Raw genomic sequence first — 24,546 nt, forward strand, 5'->3', positions numbered from 1 at the left:
TCTCCCTGAGTCATGGCTTGGAGATCACTTCGGTCCGGAGTCATGTCTACATTGTAACTGTACTGTTCCACAAAAGCTTCGCAAAGGTCACGGAAAGTTTGAACTCTTGTTTTGTCTAGGTTTGTGTACCACTTTGAAGCAGGGCCGGTCAAGCTTTCTTGGAAATAGTAAATAAGAATCTGATCATCTTGGGCGTATGCTGGCATCCTTCTCACATACATTTTTAGATGTTCCTCAGGACAAGAACTCCCTTTGTATTTCTCGAAATCTGGAATCTTGAATTTGTGAGGTACCTGCACACTTGGTACCAAACAGAGATCGTACGCAGTCTTCCCGAATTTCCCTTTTTCATGGAGAGCTTTCATGTCTCGGCGTAGTTCATCATACTTCTCTCGTAGGTCACTTACCTCCCCGTAAGCCTCTGCATTCCCTGAATGAAAGATAGGCTCTTCAGCTTGCGGAATTGTATGCATCACGGGTGCTGAGTAGGTTATGGTGGCGGGAGTGGCCCTCATGGCAGGTAGGGGTACTTGAGCCGTGTACTGGTGAGTGGGCATCTGAGCTTCACAAGTGATAGGACGAAATATCTCCCCAGCAGTGAAAGGTGGAAACCAAGGCGTGGAACGTTGCGGAGCGGACTGCGTTGGAGTGTCAGCACATAGTGTCCAAGAAGAAGATGCCTCGGCCTGAGTTCTGACAGGAGGAGGAGGTGGAGGTGCTTGTGATCGGGCCTGCGCCTGAGCTTGAGTTTGAGCTTGTGCCAATGCTTGCGCTTGTTCTTGAATCTGTGCTTGAGCTTGAGTCTGAGCTTCCGCCATTGTTTTTATTAATTCAGCCATCTCGTCCATCCTAGTCTGCATGGCTGTCATTTCTTCACGAAGTACCCGATTTTCCTGCTCAAGATAATCCATCTTCTTTTTTACGTTTGCCCGAGTGTAGTGAGTACGGGTTGACTTGTAGATGATACGTGGGGCCACCGTATGAAACGAGTTGACCCTTTTTCTGGAAAAGGAAGTTTGTGTGAGACTTTGATTTGAGACTATGAAATGCAGGATGATGCATGATTGTTTATGCAAAAATGGACGTATATTTTTTTTATCGAAGGACTTATGAAAGTATTTTTGTAAATATCATAGTTGAGAGTTCCATTTGAATAATTTACATATTACGAGATAATTCCCTTTCTAAACAACGAAACCAAGGGATAGACTTTGCAAATAAATAAGATAAATATCTAACTTAAAAAAACAAAAATAAAAGAAAGACTGGGAACTCTCAAGCTCTTTGAAGTAGACTATTCATCAGAATCTGAATGTGCATCTTTGAAGAACTCCCAACGCTCCCCTGCGCTGATAAATTGTGATAGCCTTGTGCTCTGAGCTCGGATCTGAACATTCTTTTTTACTATTTGCCGTCTCAGCTTGTGAACCTCATGCTCTTGTTGTTCTATCTCACCACTCATAGTTTCCATTTTGAGCATAGCTTCATCATACTTCCTCTTCCAAGTAGCACCCACACATTCCGATTGGGCCAACCTCTCTTGACATTCCTCCACAGTTGCGGGGGCCAAGGGTAAAGCCGGCGCTGGGGTTGTTGAAGATAGGTACCTCGGCAAATGATATGGTAAGACCAGATCGGAAGCTCTATTGATGACCCATTGAGTGTAAGACCCCTGTAAAGAGTCTGATCTCCTCGCCAATTGGCTTCTATTGAGTGTGCGAATGGCATGCCATGCTTGGACAAATCTCCCTCTTTTGTTTGAGGGATCTTCATGGTTGAAGTAGAATTCACCCTGTAAGTAGATGTTATCTGGCTTAGCTTCCATCGGGCATCCGAACTGACGTTTGGCAAGGATAGGATTGTAGCTGATTCCTCCTTGCGTACCGAGAAGGGGTACATTTGAGTATTCTCCACAACTGACAATGATGTTCGTGAAGTTACAAGTGGCACGGTACCAGGTTATGTCGGATGGGGTAAGGGACATGATTCTTTTGGGCCAGGAGAGATTTTCTGGGTTGGCTTGAAAGGAGTGGGTCTGAGGTAAGTGAGAGGTAAACCATTTGTATAGTAAGGGTGCGCAACCAAGGATAGCTCCACGACCTACCTGGGTTCGATCGTGAATGGAATGATATATATCAGCTAACAATGTGGGGACTGGGTTCTTTGTGAGGAAAATTTGGATGGCATGGATGTCAACATAGTTATCAATATTCGGGAACAATACTAGGCCATAGATGAGTAAAGCTAGGATAGAGTAAAAGGCCTCAACATTGTTTGTTTTGGAAAAATTGAAGGCTTGTTGGTAAAGAAATTTAGTAGGTAAGCTTGGGAGATTCCCTTTTAGGGTGAGTTTTTCTTTTATGAGGGAGGTTTTGAGATGGAGGGCATTTGCAATAGTGGCGGCTTTGGGAAAAGGTTCTAAACCAGTAAAAGGTACCTTATCAAGTACGGGTAGGCCAATTAAGTGAGAGTATTCTTCGAGGGTAGGCATAAGCTGGTAGTCAGGAAAAGTGAAACAGTGGTAAGCAGGGTCATAGAACTGGACCAAGGTCTCCAAGCACCCCTTCTCGATATTTGTCCAGAGGACACCAAGCAACTTCCCATGACGATCACAAAAGTTCTCCAAGTTAGTTACTTCAAATGCAAGCTTCTTTAAGTTCTCTAGATCCAATTTCCTGAATGTAAACTTCCTAGTATTTCTTCTTTCCATGCCTATGATATTTACAAAAACAAGTATAAGCCCTTCGATATTTTTTGATGAAAAAAGATAAAATTATGAATGAATGCATGTATGCATGATTATGCATAGGTTAAGCTTATCATGTTGGAGTTTAAAGGTAGTAACCCCCATTTGGTAAGGACTATGGTTTCATTTGTACCTGTATCACGGGTTCTATTAAGTTCCCAAAGTCATCAACTACTTCCGAACGTTATCAGGTTACAAGACTACTCTCGATCCAATAATATCCGTAAGAAAGTTTCATTTGAGTGTAGTATCGCGTATCAACTAATTCAAGACTACTCTTGATTAGCCACCGCACTACGTCCTAAAAGGCTAAGATGGGTTAAGGGTAACTAAAGGTCCTCAACTTCGACGGTCACTTGAAAATATAATGCCAACACGACTATTCATGCCAACATAGATTACTTTCAAGATTCCTCCATTGAGTGGGGTTGTACCACATGAACCTAAACACGAGACTTGACTCTCGGAAAGGCACTTTGGTTATACCACCGTCCTATCTTATGTTTCTCTCAAGCCCGGGTGTAGGGCTTTATCTCACCACTCATATTTAAAAAGAAAGGAAGAAAGAGAGAAGATAAAAGATATATACAATTTATTTCCATCTTTATTTTTTTGTTTTTTTTTTGTTTTAAGCAAGTTATAGCACAAAGAATTAAATAAAGCCAAGTTAGGCTCAACCCTCTTAGGGGGGGTCCCCAGTGAAGTCGCCATTTCTGTCGCGTCATTTTTGGAGATCAAGGCTATTTGATTAGCTTTTGACTCACTAATTATTTCACGACTGAACATTTAATTTTTAAGGAAAAGGGGAAAAAAGTTCAAAACACCCCATATTGAAAAGATTTAGGGTTCGGGGGTTAGTTACATAAAGGGAAGGTATTAGCACCCTTTACGTCCGTAGTACTCTACGGGAACCTCTTGGTTTTATTTAATTTAATGTGCTATAACTTGCTTGCTTTTGAAAAAGAAGTTAATGTGATGATTAAAAGAAAAAGAAAGTGAGACCTAATTTATCTACATTTTTTATTGTTTGGAAGGACGAGTGTCCTCTGCCTACGTACCCGTGAAGGATCAAAACCTCGTAGTTCGGGGTAGAAAATGACGCTTGATTGGTTTTGTGTTTTTTTATTAGTTTTTGAAAAAGGTTTTAAAGATAAAAGCCAAGTGGCAAATAAGAATTTGTTTGTGTTTTTTAATTTAAATGAAAATAAACTCAAGGTAGAATTAAATTGATTGATGTTTGATTAAGAAAAGAAAATAAAGATGCGGTCACTTGATTTGGATCAAGGTTTATTATAAAAAATATTTTTTGTGATTTTTTTTTTGGTTATTTGCATGTTTTGTGATTTTTTTGAAAATATTTAAACTAACGGAGCATAAAGAATAAAAGCGTGGCTACCCTAAGTTAGAAATATAAAATCTATGACTATTACATAAAAACCTATTTACATTCTAAGGTCTGCAATAAAATTAAAATGCTAAGAAAAATAAATAAATACGAAAAAGAATAAAAAAAGGTCCAAACACATGGTGGGGTGCAGTGGTAAACAGGGGTGTGCAGAAAGCAGAAAAAAAAAGGATTGGGCTCAAGGAAAATGAACCGGGTTGCGGGTCATGGGTCATGGGTCGTGGGTTGACCCGTTTGGGGGTATATAAGGGCTGTTGGGCCCTTTTTCTTTCATTTTTCTTTTTCCTTTCTCTCTCTTCCTCACCGGTTCTCTCTCTTCTTCTCTGTTCTCTCTCTAACTCTCTTCTTCTCCGGCGGAGTGGGGTGGGGGTTCCGGCGGGATTCCGGCGCGGTGGCCGGCGAGCCATCGCGGCTGCGCCGCCGCGCCGGAGCTAAAAAAACTCCCCCTTTTTTATTTTTTCGCTCTTTCTCTTCCTCTTTTCCCCCCTTACGTGATACTAAACCCAAAAATCCCAAAACCTTTACTCAAACGTCTAGATCTAAAAAGAAAGAAATTTATACCTTTTTGTTTTTTTGTTGATCCGGTTTCGTGATGTGATTGTCGCTGTTGTGACGGTTTGTGCGCCTCTGTGTGTGCGTGTATGTGCTGTGTTGTGTTGCCCGCGGCCGTATTCCCGTTTCTGTGCACGTGCGTGTGTTGTGGCGTGGACTGGTGCGTGTGTGTTGTGCGCGGACTGGTACGGTTTGGACTAGTGCGTGGCGTGAGTTGTTGGCTTGTGCGACTGTGTTGTTGCTTGTGCGACTGTGTGTTTGGCTCTTCTTGCTGCTTCTGTTGTTTGTGGCCTCTTTTTTTCGTTCTGCTGCGTTTTTTGTTGTGTTTTTAATTGTTGTGCAGGTCTCTATTTATAGAGTGGGTTTGAAGCTTGAATTTGTTACTGATGAGCACAAAATCAGTGGCTTGTGGAGGAGAAAAAAGGAAATGTGTCTGTTTGTTACTGGATTTGTTTCAGAGGAAGCGTGAATCCGGATTTGGATTAGAATGGAAAAGGAACAGAACGTGTATAAGGATTGAGATGAATTTGGACTATTTTGTTGGACTTATTTTTGGACAATTTTGGGATTTTAATTAAAAAGAAAAAATTAAAAATAAAAAAAGGATAATGTCTATATTTTTGGTTTTTAAAAAGGAAAATTTAAAATGGGAATAAAAGGAATTTAATCTAAATTGGACTAAAATTAAAATTAGAGTTCTAAATTAAAAATTTAAAAGATGGAAATAAATAATTAAAGACTGAGAGAAGAGGGCCCGATTCGGAACTTTATGAGGTATTTCAAAATACCTCCCTGCCGAATTTTTCACTGAAATGCGAGTCTGGTCCGAGTTCGGAGACGTGTGTCAGTGGGACCTTAGGTCAAAATTTGGGGTATGACACACTGCAAAGAAGATTGACATCGAATGTCTTTTTCGCATTAGACAAGAAACATACCTTACCTGGGAGGGTTTCCTTTTACCCTAAGAGGGTTTCTTTTTACCCCAAGAGGGGTAAAAAGTTCTTGGGGTCAAAAGAAGCAGATTTAGTACTACCCAGGGTTTCTTATAATAGAAATTTTTGCTTTACCCCTTCACCTTCATGTTCTTCTGAAGTAGATTTAGTATGATCCTAATCCCCCTTCCCTAGACAAGAAACATATCTTTTTGTAAATGTATCAATTATATTAATAAAATGAGATTTTATGTGCTATATTTTTGTTTTTTATTTATATTTGCATTTATTTTATGATTTTGGCATCTAAATAAAAGTTGTGTATTTAATAAATAAATTCGAATAAAGACTAATTAAACCCATCATGAATTTGAATAAAAATTGCATATTGAATAAATAAATTTGAATAAAGTCAATTCAAATAAAAGTAGCATATTGAATAAATAAATTCTAATACAAACTAATTAAACCCAGCATGAATTCGAATAAAAATTGTGTATTGAATAAATAAATTCGAATAAAGTGACACAAGTACACAAAATCAATTAAAAAAATACACAATTTTATTTAGTTTTAATTTCATCTACATTATTTTATCCCTAAATATATGTGGTATCATCATGATGTTGGATTTAAATTTAATTCTTGAAAGTTTGCTAAAAAAGTTGGCATGGAAGTGTCGTATACTTCGGGTAGAGATTTGCAACACCTTTGAAAAGTCAAAAGAATGAAGAGAACACAACACATGTGTAACACCCCGTTTTCCCAACATAAAAATTTCACATAAATAATCATAGTATTCACATAAACGGAATGTCACACTTCTTTCGTAAATTATAATCGGGATAAAATTACTATTTATCCTTCAAAATTCAATAGCATAATCATTTCAAACTTCGCAGCGGAATTATTTCAACATTTAAACAGTCTTTGGTACGAAGGCCTCATCATAATATCTCATATGCTTAAATATGCAAACTGTCCCTGTAAAAAAAAAAAAAATTAATTACATCCCTGTAATTTTTTTTTTTGTTTTAAAAATGTCCTTGGCCCCACTTCGCTGGTGATGTGGCAACGTTTTGGGCCACGTGGCAGTTGCTGACTAGGCAACTGATGCCACGTGGCAGTCCATATAATTAAAAAATTAAAATTATTTTTTTAAATTTAAAAATATAAAAAAAAAACATTTTAAAAAATCTGAAAAAATAAAAAAATATTAAAATAATTTTCTGAAATTATTTTTATCATATAATTTTTATAAAAAAATATTATTTTTTAAAATTATAAAATCTGAAATTTCTGAAAAAAAATGAAATGATTTTTTAATTTTTTTTTTAAAATATGAAGAAAAAAATATAATTTTCAAATTAAAGTCGAAAATTTAATTTTAACAGTTTTTTTTTTCAATTTTTATAATGATTTTTGAATTTATTTTCATATTTTTTTAATTTAAAAATAATTTTAATTTTTTAATTATGTGGACTGCCACGTCAGCGCCACGTGGCAGAAGTTGCACAGTCAGCAACTGCCACGTGGCAAAACCCATGCCACATCACCAGCGAAGTGGGGCCAAGGACATTTTTAAAACAAATTTTTTTTTACAGGGATGTAATTAATTTTTTTTTTACAGGGACGAAAATCAAAATGAGCCCAAATTACAGGGACAGTTTGCATATTTAAGCCTATCTTTTAAATCAATCATAAATATCTCATAAGTCAAATCCAACAATCTAGTCATAAATCCTCATAGAGCAATACATAAGGAATAGAAAGAAAAAAAAACAATAACAAGTTTCAATCCCGTTACGTATCAGAGCACCTAAAGACACACGTGAGAGAGTCCACTCACGACCGCAACTAATCTTGGTTACCTGCAAGTTACCCATGTATAGAGGCAACATTTCAAAGCAGAAGGGGTGAAATTCACAAACAATAATATTAAGCATATTATTCATCACTTATATTTAACAACATAAACATCTTCAACGCATCATAATATTAATTCTCAATAAACACTTCATTAAAATATCACAACTTAACAACTTGACTTGACAATGCAACTTCAACTTGACTATGCAACTCTATCTTCTTAATCATGCATGTGGTACCAATCCAGGGCATCAAGCCCTCAACATAAGAGTATAAATATACTCACAGGGCATCAAGCCCTCAACGAGTAGAGCAAAGGCTCACAGGGCATCAAACCCTCAACGGGTAGAGCAAAAGCTCACAGGGCATCAAGCCCTAAACATAAATGAGTATGCATGGACTCAACATCTTACAACTTAGAAAACATCGACATCTTATGATTCCAATAATTTGGATCAACATCTTACATCTTAGACCGACTCATGCAGCTTAATCAATAATAAACAGCAACATAGGCAGCACATAAAACAGCTCATGATATAGCAATATCAAATGATAATCAACATCAATCTTAAACATCTCTTATAATTCGCATACTGTATATACAATTATATCACATTATTAGCAACATCAAATCATTTATATCAGGCTTACTGAAACAGCAGCAGTAGTATAAGCAACTTCATTTCCTACCCCAAGGATCATCTCACAACAACTCGTGCGACAAAATCACATAAATCCTAAACAAGGTAGTTTGTCTAACAGGAGCTCGCGAGGCGAGGGCCTCTACTCGCCTGGCGAGTTCACAAATTTGGTTGTTCGCCTTGGCGAACAAGCAGCTCGCCTTGGCGAACTAGAAACTAGGTGCTCTCGGGAACTTGACATTTTTCACCCAAAAATCCCATTTTTAACTTCCCTGTGTTCAATCTCAGTCTAAAAACTTGCCTAATCATTCTTATACATATTCTGGCACTCAAAACCATCTAAAGCTCGACTAAAGGATTAATTTCCAAAATCAAGGTTGACTCATTGGTCAACTCGCTATGGCGAGTGACTTGCTCACTGTGGCGAGCAACTTCTAGGTACTCGCGTGGCGAGCGATGAACTTCATCCCTCGCGAGGCGAGACATGCTGCTCGCAAGGGCGAGCGATGAATATAGGCTTGGGCAGAATGCAGATTTTCACGAAAATCCACCTAATCACATGGTTTTAAGCTTAACATTGATTCCTGTAATCATCGTATGGCTTATCTAAGGTCTGTACACGCTTTCTCCATCAATTCAATGGTTTCTCACCCTCTAATCATCAATTCTCACTCTTAACCCGAATTCTTAAATTCTCAAAAACTAGTCCTACAACATGTTAAATACAACTATCAGAATTAGAGGCTTAAGAAAATTGAGTGCTAGTCCCACCCTTACCTTAAGGAATCGATTGGACAGCCTCTCTTGGTTATTCTCTTCTCTTGTTCTCCCTTTTCTCCAAAAACTGCTTGTACGTGAAAACTTTTCTAAACCTAGTTCTCACCTATTTATATCTCCCCATCTATCTTATCTTATTCCACTTTTTTCCACAAAACTCTCTAAATTCACAAAACAACCCCTCATCTCAATATTTATTTTATTTTCAAATCTTAATCTATTAAATAATAAAATAAGCCACAACACCTCATAAAATTTCTAAAATCACATGAATCACATAAATATATTTCAAACTCAATAAAATAATTCAAATAATCAAAGTGGGCGTTACAACATGTATTCTATCAAATCAACTATATAAATTCTCTTTCTTAAAAAAAAAACTATATAAATTCTCACATCGAATTCCCTCATATAAAATGAGTATTCACACAAAGGAATGCATTCCAAGAGGTTGCTTTGAACTTAATCTTACTGCCCTGCCAACTGACAAGTTTCAATTGACAGAGGAGCATGATCAAGTTCAAAGGAACCTCTTAGAGGTGCATTCCCGTCATTCTTTGACTTTTTAAAGAATATGCAAATATCTATCCTAAGTATACGACACTTCGATACTAACATCTTCAACAAACTAACAAGAATTAAACTTAAATTTCTAACAAAATAAAGACAATACATAATAACGATGCTACCTAATCATAATCTTTTGGCGGAATCAAACTGTTGAGAATATCTTCAGGCAATCTCATCAACGTGACAAACATATCAATCCACGGAAACATGTTGTGCTGCCAAAAAATCGAGAACATGCTCCTCACGTCGTCATCGTTCGTTAATTCTAGCCAACTGAATGTTATTCTGCCCCTCGTCCAACGTTGGGCATTCATACCAAATGTATTTCACTCTCCTTGTGTCTCCGGGGTTGAGTCCTTAGTTGATTTCATTCAGTTGATCCTTGAGACCTTTTAACGTGACATTAATGTAAAGAACCTTGAACATCTGAGGATTTTCACCGTTGAAGCGTATGCAAACATTGAACAAATCAGCCATTGTTTCAAATCTACACCATAAAAAATTAAACGATCAATGAAAAACTCATTCAAACATTTCATCAAACACTTGGAGTGCAAATTATACATAAATCCTAAAACTAATAACTACAACATCAACATGCAAACATCTAAACAATTAAGGAATATAAATCATTTACATGTAATATTGTATCATTGCTTGCCAAAAAAAAATGAAAATTTAAACAAACCCTAAAACTAAAAAAATTCTAATGTAAGAAGAAAAATCCAACATATAAACATAAAAAGGTTAATGGTGTTTCATTATGAAAACTTACTTGTTATTGGAGTGTTGTTTGATTTAAACTTGAAGGAATTTTGGATTTGGGTGATTTGAGAGAGATTTTGGAGATTTTAGATGGGAAATGAGGAAATAAGGTTATGTCTGCCTTTAAAATAACACGCAACGTGAGTTAAGTCACGCAAAATTAACACTAGCATGAGTTAACTCACGCAGGGGTAATTTTGAAAATTTGGTTGGAAATGAGCAAAACATGTTGGGAGAAGAGCATAATTCCAATGACGATGTGGACCGACCCATCTCATTTAGACTTGTCCTGCTGGTAGCCATAAAAATGGGACTATTACTTTTCCCACCCTATGCCTTTACTCGCGAGCCCTATTTTTTTCCAAAATTACCATCTGAGCATTCCGGATTTCATAATCCGGAATGGTATTTTCCTTTGTTATAGGGTGAAAAATGGAGTTACGGGTTTTTCCGGATTTTGTAATCCGGAAACTTCAAAAAATAGGGCGCGTTACATGATGTTTCCGGATTACATAATCCGAAAACCCCCTAAACACCCTTTTTCAACGTAAAACATTTCAGATTATATAATCCGAACTGTATCAGCACAAATTCTAAACATGTTTGTAACATGGATAGTCATTTTATGGACAATATTATTCTTCCTAATTCGCATCCTTCTGTTTTGGGTCATTGTTACATGTTCTTAGTCAAAAATCGGGTTTCCGGGCTACTTGACCGGATTGCTCCGAAACTTGCCCAGAAAATCAAAAAAAATTCAAGGACCATGCCTCCCCTAGAAGGGACTTCCAATGGGACTCCACCCCTCAAAATCCAAAATTCCATCGTTTAGACCAATTTTTAATTTTTTTAATTTTTCATATTTTCAGAAAAATCCGAAAAAATTTGCATTATTTTTATTTGATTTTTAGAATTTTTTGATGCTATTTTTATATTTTTATGATTTTATTTGATAGGTTTTAAGCATTTTTTACTTAGTTTTTTTTTTGTTGTTTTGAAAAGCAAAACTCAAAACTGTTAAAATGTGAGAGAGTCTGATGTCTGATTATACATAAGAATTGTCCGGATTATAAAATCCGAAATAATAAACATGAATCCGGATTTTAAAATCCAGAATGCACAAGGGCATTTTTGAAAAAATTATAGGGCGCAGGAGAAGGCGATAAGATGGGAAAAGTAATAAGAGTAAGGCGAGACGGGTAAGTTTGAGGTAGTGCGTTCAAACACAAATTTCATTTTATTAAAAGACATAATAACGAGTTTTAATTATTATTTTTTAGGGCGACTGAGGAGTTGGTAGTTGACAAAAAAAATTAGGAAGAAAATTTGCAACATTTTGTTTTTTTAAAAAGCGTTGTCTACGAAACTTAAACTTTTATATGTAAGATATAAGAGCATTTCTTAAAACACGGAAAAAAAGAAAAACGTTAAGAAGGAAATTTGCAACAACTTTTTATCTCCAAAAAGTTTTTTTTATTGAAGGAATGATTCTAAAAATTTTTCTTTATTTGAGGGAATATCTCTAAAAAGTTGTTTAATTGACTTAACAAGTTTTAAAGAAAAAAATTAGTAAGAAATTTTCAACAACTTTTTTTCTCGAAAAAGTAGTCAGATAGATTTTTTTTTAAAGAAAAGTTGCCTAAAAGATTAAAGAACTTTTTTTTCCCATAGAAGATAAGATATCATTTTAAAAAAAAAAAAATTAGTTAAAAAGGAAATTTGTAACTTTTTTGACTGTAAAAAGTTGTCTAAAAGACTTAACTTTTATATATAAGATAAGAGATCATTTATTTAAAAAAAAACAAAAAACAAAAAGTTAGCAAGGAAATTCGAAACAATTTTTTTTTCTCAAAAGAGTTGTCTAAAATCATAAGAACTTTTATATATAAGATAAGTGAGAGAATTCAAAATATCAAGAATAGGAGTAATCTTCAACTCTTCTTTTGACTTCATTTCTAATAGGTTACTTGCAATCATACATATATAGTATTGACCTTGATTAAGGGTGTCGAGTTTACTTGATAGCAAATTCAATCAAATGTCATTTAATGATTTGAATTACTATGTTTTAAGCTTCTAATCTTTCATTATAAATGACCTTTTTTGTCTTTTGAAAAATATTTATTGTTGCAGTAATGAAAGCAGTGTTGTGAAGGAAATAGTTGGCAATGTTTTGAAAAAACTAGACAAGAAATACTTGCCTATCCCAGATTTTCCAGTAGGATTAGAATCCCGTGCGGAAAAATTGATTCAGTTTCTAAGAAAGAATACAAGAGGAGTTTGTTTAGTAGGGATTTGGGGAATGGGAGGGATTGGCAAAAGCACCATTGCCAAAGTCGTCTACAATAATCTTTGTTATGAATTTGAAGATCAAAGCTTCCTTGCTAATATTAGACAAGTTTGGGAGAAAGAGAGGGGGCAAATTGATTTACAAGAACAACTTCTTTCAGATATCCTTAAAACAAGAAATGTAAAGGTGCATAATGTTGAGTGGGGAAAAGCTATGATCAATGAACGACTTTGCACGAAACGGGCACTTGTTATACTTGATGATGTCAGTACACGCGAGCAATTAAATGCATTATGTGGAAATCGAAATGGGATTGGTCCAGGAAGCATAATAATCATCACAACAAGAGATGCACGTCTACTTGACATCCTTGGAGTTGATTTTATTTATGAAGCGGAGGGATTGAATGTGCACGAATCTCGTAGGCTTTTCAACTGGCATGCGTTTAAGGAGGCGAATCCAAGTGAAGCTTTCCTCATACTCTCCGGAGATGTAGTTTCCTATTGTGGTGGACTACCACTAGCTCTTGAAGTCCTTGGATCTTACTTATTCAATAGGAGAAAACGAGAGTGGCAGAGTGTAATATCCAAGCTACAAAAGATACCCAATGATCAAATACACGAGAAACTAAAAATAAGCTTTGATGGTTTAGAGGATCATATGGAAAAGAATATATTTCTTGATGTCTGTTGTTTCTTTATCGGTAAGGATAGAGCTTATGTTACAGAGATACTAAATGGGTGTGGACTTCATGCTGATATTGGAATAGAAGTGCTGATAGAGAGAAGCCTCCTAAAAGTTGAAAAGAATAACAAGCTTGGAATGCATGCTCTGCTACGAGACATGGGAAGAGAAATTGTTCGTGAAAGTTCACCTGAGGAGCCTGAGAAACGTACTCGATTGTGGTGTTTTGAAGATGTAGTTGATGTACTGGCCGAACAAACCGTAAGAATTCTACATTGCATTTTGAATTTTTGTCATCCTTCACGATCTTTGAAGATAAAAATAAAACTATGTTTCAGAAATGTTTTTTTACTTTTCCCATCTATTGGCTGAAAATTGTGGGATTCATCATCTCACAAGTGTTTGTCCAAAGTTTTTGGAGAAGTTAGTTCATGAGAAAAATGTCATTTTATATATGATTGGGTAAGGGTTTAAGCAGAAATTTTATGTGTTGCTTTTTAGTTACCAAATAGCAAGTTAAGGATTCCTTTTTATTTTATTTTATTTTTGTTTTTTCTATGGTCTTTCTTTGTGTCACAGGGAACAAAAGCCATCGAGGGATTGGTTTTGAAGTCGCAAAGGACCAGTAGAGTTTGCTTCAATACAATTGCTCTTAAGAAAATGAAGAAATTGCGATTGTTGCAACTTGATAATGTACAAGTCATCGGAGATTATGAGTGTTTTTCGAAGCAGTTGAGATGGCTTTCTTGGCAAGGATTTCCTTTAAAATACATGCCAGAAAACTTTTATCAGAAAAATGTAGTTGCTATGGACTTAAAACACAGTAATCTTACACAGGTTTGGAAGAAGCCTCAGGTACATATGACAATAGATATTCCTTTTAAAATTAATGGTTAATGGAAATAGTTATTTTGCATCTTATTCTCTAATTTTTATTTAAAACATTTATTTTCTTGTAGTTGATAGAGGGACTGAAGATCCTAAATCTCAGTCATTCTAAGTACTTGAAAAGAACCCCCGACTTTTCAAAATTACCAAACCTAGAAAAGCTAATTATGAAGGATTGTCAAAGTCTGTTGGAGGTACACCCGTCCATTGGAGATCTCAACAATCTTCTTCTGATAAATTTGAAGGACTGTACGAGTCTTAGCAATCTCCCAAGAGAGATCTATCAATTGAGAACAGTGAAAACTCTCATCCTTTCTGGTTGTTCAAAGATTGACAAATTAGACGAAGATATATTGCAAATGGAATCCTTGAAAACTCTAATGGCAGCAAATACTAGAGTCAAACAAGTGCCTTTTTCGATCGTCAGATCAAAAAGCATTGGATATATATCTCTATGTGGATATAAAGGATTATCACATGATGTTTTTCCTTCTCTCATTAGGTCTTGGATATCACCAGCAATGAATTCCTTACCATGCATTCCCCCTTTTGGTGGCATGTCAAAGTCTCTTGCTTCCTTGGATATAGAGAGCAATAATCTGGATTTGGTGTCTCAATCACAAATACTTAACAGTTGTTCAAGACTTAGAAGTGTTTCAGTACAATGTGACTCAGAGATTCAACTGAAACAAGAATTCAGAAGATTTCTTGATAATCTATATGATGCAGGTCTTACTGAAGTGGGAACATCACAGGCATTACAAATTTCGGATCTTTTCATGAGATCCCTTTTGTTTGGTATCGGAAGTTGTCACATTGTCATCAATACTCTTGGCAAGAGCTTATCACGGGTTTCTTCTCCATCCTCCCACCTTTACTGATAATTATTAATTTATTACTTAGGAAAACATAGAACTACTTTCCATTTGCATTTTTTTTTTTTCAAATGGTAAAAGATTTTAAAATATACAAATTTATTCAAGTATCATAAGAGAAAACATATTTTTTCTACATATCATTTTTTCTTTAAATTTATCTTCATTGCATTTATTTGCTACTGTTAATATTTATTACATTTGTTTAGCTTATTCATATATTCGTAACACATGTTTAACTTTGAAAGGATATTTGAATAACTATTGAAGCTATACACGGGGTTTAGTCGTTTACATATTGAACGAGAAAGAGAAACAGAATAATAAAATTATATTTTTGTTGGTCTGGATGGTTATATTGGATCTTCTTGCCATACAAAACAAATCACTAGCTCGACAATTGTTTTATAAAAAAAGTTTAGTACATAACTACAATCTAAAACGAATAAGGTAACTAGATAACTTTTTACCTATATTTTTTGAAGTGCAAGTATATGTTATGTTTTTGCTCTCTACATTAGAAGGGATCCATGACCATGTAAGCTAATGTTGCTACAATGCTACCTTTTATTAGAAATCAAAGCTTCCAGATGTTTCATATGTTAGCTCACAAGCCTTTTGTATTCATGAAAGTGAATCGACTGTGTGTGAAAAGGAGACAAATTACTCTACATAAACGAAAACAATACTATTCCTAATGTTTTGAAGACAGAAAATGATTGGTTTTTCTACGATGTTGATACTAGGCCTTACATATTATCAGACACTCTTCAAAGAAGGGAATACAAAAGTAAAGTGCAAGTAGAGCTAGTTAATGAAAAATCTTCTTATGGATTCATAAGATAGTAGAACCCTGAGAGTGTGTTTGGATGGGGGAATGTTTTGAGGGAATGTAGTGTTTTGAGGGAATTCAACTACTTTGAGTTGAATTCAAATTCCCTCAAAACATTACATTCCCTCAAAACATTTCCCCATCCAAACACACTATGAGAGAATTTGTAGACAAACATACATATGTTATTACAATGGTTACTGTGAAAGATGAGTTGTAGCCTGTAGGAAAGTGGAAAGAAACTATACTGCATTTTCCATTCAATCTGTTTCCTTGTTTATATTTTTTTGTACACTATTTTAATTTTTAACACAATAAATTGCAGAAGTTGTCCATTTGCGTAGCATAATTAGAATTGCATAAGTAAGTAACGAAGCATATTTTCATGATACAGGGATTGACAACCAATTTAGGTGATTCCCTTCCGGGTGACAATTATCCTTCTTGGTTAGCCTATAAAGGTGAAGGACCTTCAGTACTTTTCCAAGTGCCGAAGGATAGTGATTCTTGCATGAAGGGAATAGCTTTATGCGTTCTTTATTCATCAACACCTGAAAATTTGGCAACTGAAAGTCTCACTAGTGTCTTGATCATTAATCACACAAAATTCACTATCCAGATTTACAAACGAGACACAATAATGTCGTTTAATGATGAAGATTGGCAAGGCATAGTGTCAAATTTAGGAGTTGGTAACAATGTGGAAATATTTGTAGCTGTTGGGCATGGATTTACTGTTAAGGAAACTGCGGTTTATCTAATATATGATCAATCTATTTCTACGGAAGTTGAGCCATCAAGTACTATTGAAGTTGACCCATCAACTAGCACAAATATTGAGCCATTACATGAAGTGGAAGTGCAATCATCACTTAGTGTGAAAATGGAGGCATCGGCCGAAGAGCAACTACAACCATCACTTGATGTGAAAACGGAGGCATCAGCTGAAGAGGATGTACAACCATCACCTAATGTGAAAATAGAGCCATCAGCTAAAGAGGAAGCACAACCATCACCCGATGTGAAAATGGAACCATCACTTGTCAAGAATGAACCATTACCGAACGCAAATAGAAAAATATTTACAAGACTTGCAAAGAGAGTGGGAGAATGTTTATGCTTGAACCAGAAATGAGTAACAACTTTTGATTGGGCATGCCTATTGTCCTGATATGGAATTCCCATGTATGTGTTTTTTGCTTAATGAAAATATGTAGAAAATATGTGTTTATGCTTGAACCAGAAATGAGTAACAACTTAATGAACCTATTGTGCCAAGTTGCTTGCCTTTGTTTCATCTTCAAATACACCATTTTTGCACGTCTACTATTCTGATGGAATACCAATTACATGAATGTCATTCTTTCGTCAATTGGTTCATTTGGTTCTTGATTCTGAAAATTTGACTCATTTGTTGTGTTTCCTTCTACCTACTGGTTCTTATTTTTCATTTCTTTTACTACTGGTACTCTGGTAGCATGTGTTGGATCAAATTTACATTCTCACTATAGTTGAAATTTTCATGGAGAGTAATATGCACTGTTAGTCTGTTACTCCTGTTAGTCCTAAACCGAGATTCCAATATTGGGCGTACAGTAAAATTTGAAGTAAAAACGACCATCGTAGTTAATGAAGTAAACTGGAGAATGCAAAAATAGTACATTTCCCCTTAAAAAAATAGTACATTTCACAAAAATTCAAATAAAAAATAAACCTAAAATGCACACATTATTTTTTTTTCTTTCAGTGATATAATATATACTAAAATTATTTCTATAAAAAATATTACTAAAATTATTGAAGGAAAAAAAAATTGAGTGAGAGTGAGATATTGTGTTTGAAATGATTTTGAATGGTATGAAATGCCAGTGCTTTGTTATATCTTGGTTTTCTTCCAAACTTGTTTTATACTACTATGTTTTAAGTCAATAACAAGATTTCTTTGATAAAAGTCATCAGGTATTTTGTTGAAGGTAAATCCTTTCCAATGTATTCGTCTCAGGTCATTAGAAAGACACTTATAATCTCTAGTGAGGTCGACATGATCAAGTTGTAAAAGTCTCGTTTCTTCATCCTTTTTAAAGAATCAGTACTGACGAAAAGTTAAATGCTTTGCAAACTTCAAAGCCAAGTCATTTACAGGTTCTGTTTCCTACAAAAACATAGAAGTGTAAAGTGAAACCATTTTCGCTTCCTTGCTAGAGAAAAGTATAACAAGCTGCAGAGATGCAAACCGAGCAGAAGCTACTCAAGTCGAGAGGGAATCAATAAATACACTGCTTGATGACTTAAGACATATAGTTTTTTCAAGTAACCTTTTGAAATATCTTCCAAATCACACAAACTGTAGAGAAAAGTTAAAACATTTATTATTCAAAATCGGAGATAGGGTTGATGAACTATCTGAGAAACAAGTTTTGGGTCTTACTTAGTTCACTAAAATCTTCAAAGAAACAAATTCAATTACTTAAGGAGCAAGTAAATAAGCTTCATCAAGAAAAGTCTGTCTTGAAAGATACTTGTTCGAAATGTCAAGAAAAAATGGTCGACATTCTGAAAGAAATCAAAAACTCTATCATCCAATACTTTAAAAATCCTTGAGAAAACTTCTCTCCTTGAAAAGAAAGAACAAAAATTCAATTGGAATTGCAAGAGACTCCAAGAGCACTATACCAAAATGAAATCAGCACCTCCTTGAATTTAGATCTTTTTATCATTTGTTTAACTACTTTATAATTTGCTATATGGTATATAACTATGATTACCATATTTCTTCTCTTTGTTGTATATATGTAATTGGGAATGATAGTTTTCTATCTCAATACTGAAGTTAAATCGGAAACATTATGTATTGTGGTTGTATTTTTCTTCATTCATCTCTGTGAGGCACTAAGAAGTTGTTTCAATCTGTTTATTTATGTTATCCCCCAGATATATTCATTGTTTTCTATTGTTTTGGCTTGAAAAATGAAGAGAAAATGAATTGTCTCCAGTTGATTAAAAAACACTACAGGATTGATACACTTTTATAGACTTTATTGAATCTATCCTAATTAATGAGATAGAATATAATAAAATCAGAATATAAACTGTAAATATGAGTGAATAAATAATGTGATATAGTTGCTTCTTGTTCGTTATATGTTAGGAGCACAGATAGCCAATATCAGTAATGGTGTATTGCCATAACATTATGATGCTCACAAAGCAGAAAGTAAAATAAAACTAATTGTTTTTTCTTTCAAGCGGTAGAAGGCTTTCCTTATAAATCATTATCCGGCAACATGAGTCACCTTTAACACCAAGCTCTTCGATTCTCTGGGTGCTTAAATCAAACCAAACTAACTCATTATCCTTTTTTCTGAAGAATATATCGCCCTTCTTACAAATTCCAATAGGATGTTCAATGCCAGGCAAAGGACCTACAATAAAGAGTTTGGTCCATGACTCTTTGAACCCAACTTCACCCAAAATTGATATGTGAAATTTTGATTTCTTCAGTTTAATTTTTGATAAACATCAACTACTACTACCTATATATTTCTTCAGTTTAATTTTATTACATGACTATAATCCTATTGCCTTCAACAACAATCACACAACTCAATCCTTCACCAAAAATCAATTTTCACATAAAATCCATTTTCACATGCATCAACCAACCACAACAAATCTAAAGTTCAAAAAATAAGACATAAAATATAACTACCTTAGCATCCTGATCAAACCTCCTTAAGCATCCCAATAGAACCAGGATCACAAGCATCATATGTGTCATTGAAAAATCAACATAAACCCAACTTTTATTGGACTAAAGGTAACCACACAAGTACTTTTGAATTAGGAGGAACAACCTATGAATTAGGAGGAACGACCTATACGCACTGCAACTTGATCTTGAGTGGCCATGAAGTAAGAGATATGAAATCAGCTAATATATGTTTTTTATAATTTGTAGTCAACAGAATCATCAACTGATATATTTGCATCAATTTCTTTGTTACAAAAATGCAGATATTTTTGTAAGAATTTAATACCAGAAGTTTTGCTCGTCCTATGAATATTTGTGCACAACTATTTTTTGTGAACTAGAAACCTCATTGTTCACATTGATAATAGAAAGATCTTTGAAGCGTTTCTTCATTGATTTTGCTCCTTTAATAAACAAAAGGCATGTCATATTAACTAAATAGTATGTCTTTGGTTAAGCTAATTAGTAATTAGATAATTGATTGAAGATTATTATGTTCTATTAGAGTATGTCTTTATTTCAAGGAATAAAAAAAATGGATATATGTTGAAATTAGAAGTTGTTGCTAACAAAAATTGATCAATACTTGTTCTATTGAATTGATATGCTTGTCATCAATAGGAAACTGCATTATTATGTCTTTAAATTTTGGCACATATGTTGTGCTTTCAAACCACATCTACCACAAAATATATGTAGCTGGTTGTAATTTGTGGCATGCCTAAATTTTTTTTTTTTTTGGTGTTGTAACAAAAAACACATATATATATATATATATATATATATATATATATATATATATATATATATATATATATTATGTCCTGAATGTTTATATAATTTTTTTTATGGAATTATATATATATAGGGGTTTGCTAGAACACACCCACTAATTTTTATGTGGGAGTGTTTTAGCAAAGCTACACCTTAGGGTGTATTTAACCACTTTTTAGTTATTAATTTGCTAAAATACTCCTTCTAAAAAATAAGTGGGTGTATTCTAGCAAATGCCTATAGGATTTGCTAGAACACACCCACTTGTTTTTTTTAGAAGGTGTGTTATAGCAACATACACCTTAAGGTGTATTTATTAACTTTTAAGTTGTAACTTGCTAAAACACTCCCACATAAAAACTAGTGGATGTGTTCTAGCAAATTATATATATATATATATATATATATATATATATATATATAGCCGAGTAGTCCCATTATCCTTAATCTTAGTTATCTAATTCTCTTTTCTCTCTTTACCTGATCCATGTGATTTCAACATAGTACCAAAGCCATATTTAATTCATATTTTGTTAAAACAAATCTACTTTTTTAAAGATTTTTACAATATTCTACATATTTCTGCATAATTTCATTAAAAAAAATACAAATATTACTCATGAATTGACTTCAAAATTGGGACCAAAAGTGGAAATTGAAAATCTTATAAGGACTAAAAGTTGAAAAAAATAAATTAAAGGAACTAAAACGAAAAATTGATATATTTATTGAGACTAAAAAAAATATTTAACTTTCCAATGTCTCTCCTCCTCTGTTTGGACTCTTTATTAATTAGAGGTGATTTTAAACTTCAGATGTTTCTCTTGTTGTTTTGAGATTTGCCATTAAGCACCATGTTTGGATTGCCTTTTTTCCTTCTGATATAAATTGGTTCTATTGTGGTTTTGTTTAGCTCTTTTATTTTTTTTACCATTGTTGCTTTTGCATTAGCACCTTATTCTTATTTTTGTTTGTTTAAAGGAATGATCAATATAAATGCTTCCGGTTGTTATACTTATGGTAGCTTTTATTTATAGATATTTATGATTAATTTATAGAAATATATATATATATATATCAAGGATTAATTACAGATGAATAAAAGACAAGCGAACAATAAGTTGCGTCATTAGGCCTTTAAGAAAGGCAAAATCAATCCTCGTGAACACGACATTCATGGGCCTAGGAGACATGACATTGCTATACATGACCATTTTGAACTCTATATAGGTCAACAACCTCTCGTGCTAGGAAAGTCATCAAATGTAAAAATGGAATAAATTTTGTTGGATGTAGTATAGAATTTGCCCACATATTATTCCGTTCATGCATGTGAATGCTTTTGTTGCGGCCGACTCAAGTATTACTGCATCTCCACGGTGGACGCCAAATGTTCTTGCTGGTACACATGGAGACGAGCCATGAGATATTTGTGCCATTTGGATAAAAGTTAATTATTTAATATATATATATATATATATATATATATATATACACTCTTTTTTAAAATTTTAGTCCCTATTAAAATTTATTGAAAAATTTAGTTCTCCATAATATTGTAGCTTAAAATAACGGTTCCTATTTTAAAAATATTTTACTTAAAATGAATACTTTTAGTCCTCAAAATAATCGACATAAAAGGAAAATAAGGTTTCAAAGTGAATAGATTTTTTTGAATAACTAAATTTGAAAGCTCCTGTTTTTGTACTAAGATATTTATAACCAGTAATAAAATAAATTTGTAAGCCAAATCTTGAGAAAACAATTGTCAAATGTAATGTTGTAAACTCTTTTTGAAATCTTCTTTTACGTATCTTATTCTTATGCTTGAAGGCAGCGACGGATCTAGGATTTTTTAATAGTGGAGGCATCATATAAAAAAATTTGTAGCATTAATAATTGTCCTCTACAATTTTTCATATTACGGAAACTTTGAACGGTTTTCTTATTTTGAAAATCAATAAAAATATATTTCTCTATATAAATAACTAAACAATCATTTAACCGATCATCTCTCATTCGATTTTGCATCCAATTCTTGATAATATTCATACTATCAAAAAATAATTTGAGATATATGATGATATATGTGGGCCAAAAGAAAAATAATTTGTGATAAGTGTAGACCGTGTGGTCAAAATGTGAACTATTGATACATTATACTACTAAAAATAATAGTTTCTAAAAATTTAATGTAGGCACAAGCCCACACATGGATGAATGAACATACATCCGTCCCTGCTTGAAGGACTTGTGAGCTTTGATTATTTTTATTTTATTTTGGCTTTTAAAAAAAAACAGAGAAAACAATTGTAAAAAAAATTAAAAAAAATCCTGCAAAAGAGTCAACAAAACACTTCTTGAGTATTTAGTTTTCACGTATTTGCAAAATCTTGCCTTAGCAAGCCTTAACTCATAACAACCATGTCGTTCTTTCCCTCTCGGACTCACACGAAAAAAAGTAAATTGACTATTACTTTTCTCACCTTATGTACTTTTCACACGCCTTATTTTTTCCAAAATATCATTAGTTCGGATTTTATAATTTAAACAAGATTTCAAGAAATATTCAGATTATATAATCCAAAAATGTCTTTTACCAAATTTTTAATTTGAGTTTAGTTTATTTTATATTATTTAGATGCGAAAATCATAAAATAAATGAAAAAAATAAAAGAACAAAACGATATACATAAAAATTTTATTTTATTATTATATCAATACATTTATAATAAAGTTGAAGCTTAAAGCTTATTACATAGAACATTCAAACATAAACCAACCTAACACTCAGACAAACCGTGCTTCTTTGTAGCGCGTTGTCTTCCCCGTTACCCGTTCATACAATCCTTGAGTTTCCAAAGTAGCATCTTTTTATGAAATGCCAACGATGGAAACACATTGTTGTATAAGGAAGATGAGGAGAGGATGAGAGTGTGAGATGATGGTGTGAGAAATGGTGAAGGTTTGAACGCTATTTATAGGGGGAATGGTTGCATAGAGTGTATCTACACTTAATGTTGAGTAAAAAAATATGGTTCAAAGGGGTTTTACCACCCATCAATGCTGATAAAAACCTTTGAAAACATGTTTTATGTGGTTCAGACCACCGGCCAAGAAACTGACTTGGTTCAAATTATATAATCTGAAATCATACCCATGGTTTTCGGATTATATAATCTTAATTTATTCAATGTTAGGTGGAAATGAAGGAACTTCATACCTTATGCAGGGTGAGAGACATTTCGGATTATATAATAAGAAAATGTTTAGGACATGATTTTTTCTGTGGTCCACATTGCACCGACAGTTTATGTGCTACAAGACACCCAAGTACCTCTATAAATAGGTGTCCCTGTTTTCATAACCAAAAAACCACACACAAAAAAAAAAACATGGAAAACTCTCTTTGATCTGAACACCAAGCTAGTTACAGTGTACTACAACGGGGAGAAACCAATCCATCTATTTAGGATTCACACTTATGTCGCCCTCTCTGTGTTGAAGGGTCAGCTGGATCGAATCAACCGCCAACTCAACTAAAGAGACACACGGAGGGTGGATGGTGTTCAGTATCGACATCCATCGATCGACTCAGCCAGGAGTGTGCGGTTCACCCGGATGAAGCTTATGAACGGCGACGTGAGAACCATATTCTTGATCTTTGGTCAATACAGTACTAGAGGACCGATCGAGTTGGACGCTTCGTTGGTCAGATATGTTGAACAAATTCATAAAAGTTTGATCCGACCCAAGAACTACGAAGAGATTAGGGCACTCTTGGACGCACCATATGAAGACATTAATTTAGCTGATCTGTGGTATGAATGTCATCAAAGGGTCCATATTGTCTCTGGTTCCCATTCTCTATTTTATGGTTTTATGTTGACGTGTAATGCGTTTGAATCAGGTACCTTATTGGGAATTCGTGTCTTACAATTGGACCTTGACCCGGTGAAAAACAATACCTGAAAAAAGAAAAACAATGTGCTAGTTATTGGCTTATGCAGTTAATACTTAGTAATTCAGTTTTTCAAAGATCACTTGTTCTTTAACATATTTGAAAACATATACTAATGTAGAACAATGTTAAAAAATGTCAGAATTGTTAACCTCTAATTGTTGCATATGAAACAACAATTACAAACCATCACCATCAAAATATAAAATTGAATTATAAACACTTTTG

General features: G+C 34.0%; 1 protein-coding gene across 2 annotated transcripts in view; it reads left to right on the forward strand.

Annotated features, from left to right (window-relative positions):
* LOC11405998 (disease resistance protein RUN1) overlaps window positions 1-17,161 on the forward strand; it is a 30,355-nt gene extending 13,194 nt beyond the window's left edge. For both annotated transcript variants that reach the window (XM_024783920.2, XM_024783921.2), the window contains exons 3-6: window positions 12,397-13,498; window positions 13,817-14,092; window positions 14,197-14,976; window positions 16,227-17,161. In XM_024783920.2, the coding sequence (XP_024639688.1) occupies window positions 12,397-13,498; window positions 13,817-14,092; window positions 14,197-14,976; window positions 16,227-16,967 (2,899 nt within the window). In that variant the 3' untranslated portion in view covers window positions 16,968-17,161. The remainder of the gene's footprint in view (window positions 1-12,396; window positions 13,499-13,816; window positions 14,093-14,196; window positions 14,977-16,226) is intronic.
* Window positions 17,162-24,546: the final 7,385 nt, after the last annotated feature.

This window comes from Medicago truncatula, chromosome 5 (assembly GCF_003473485.1).
Source record: "Medicago truncatula cultivar Jemalong A17 chromosome 5, MtrunA17r5.0-ANR, whole genome shotgun sequence".
NCBI classification, from domain to species: Eukaryota; Viridiplantae; Streptophyta; class Magnoliopsida; order Fabales; family Fabaceae; genus Medicago; species Medicago truncatula.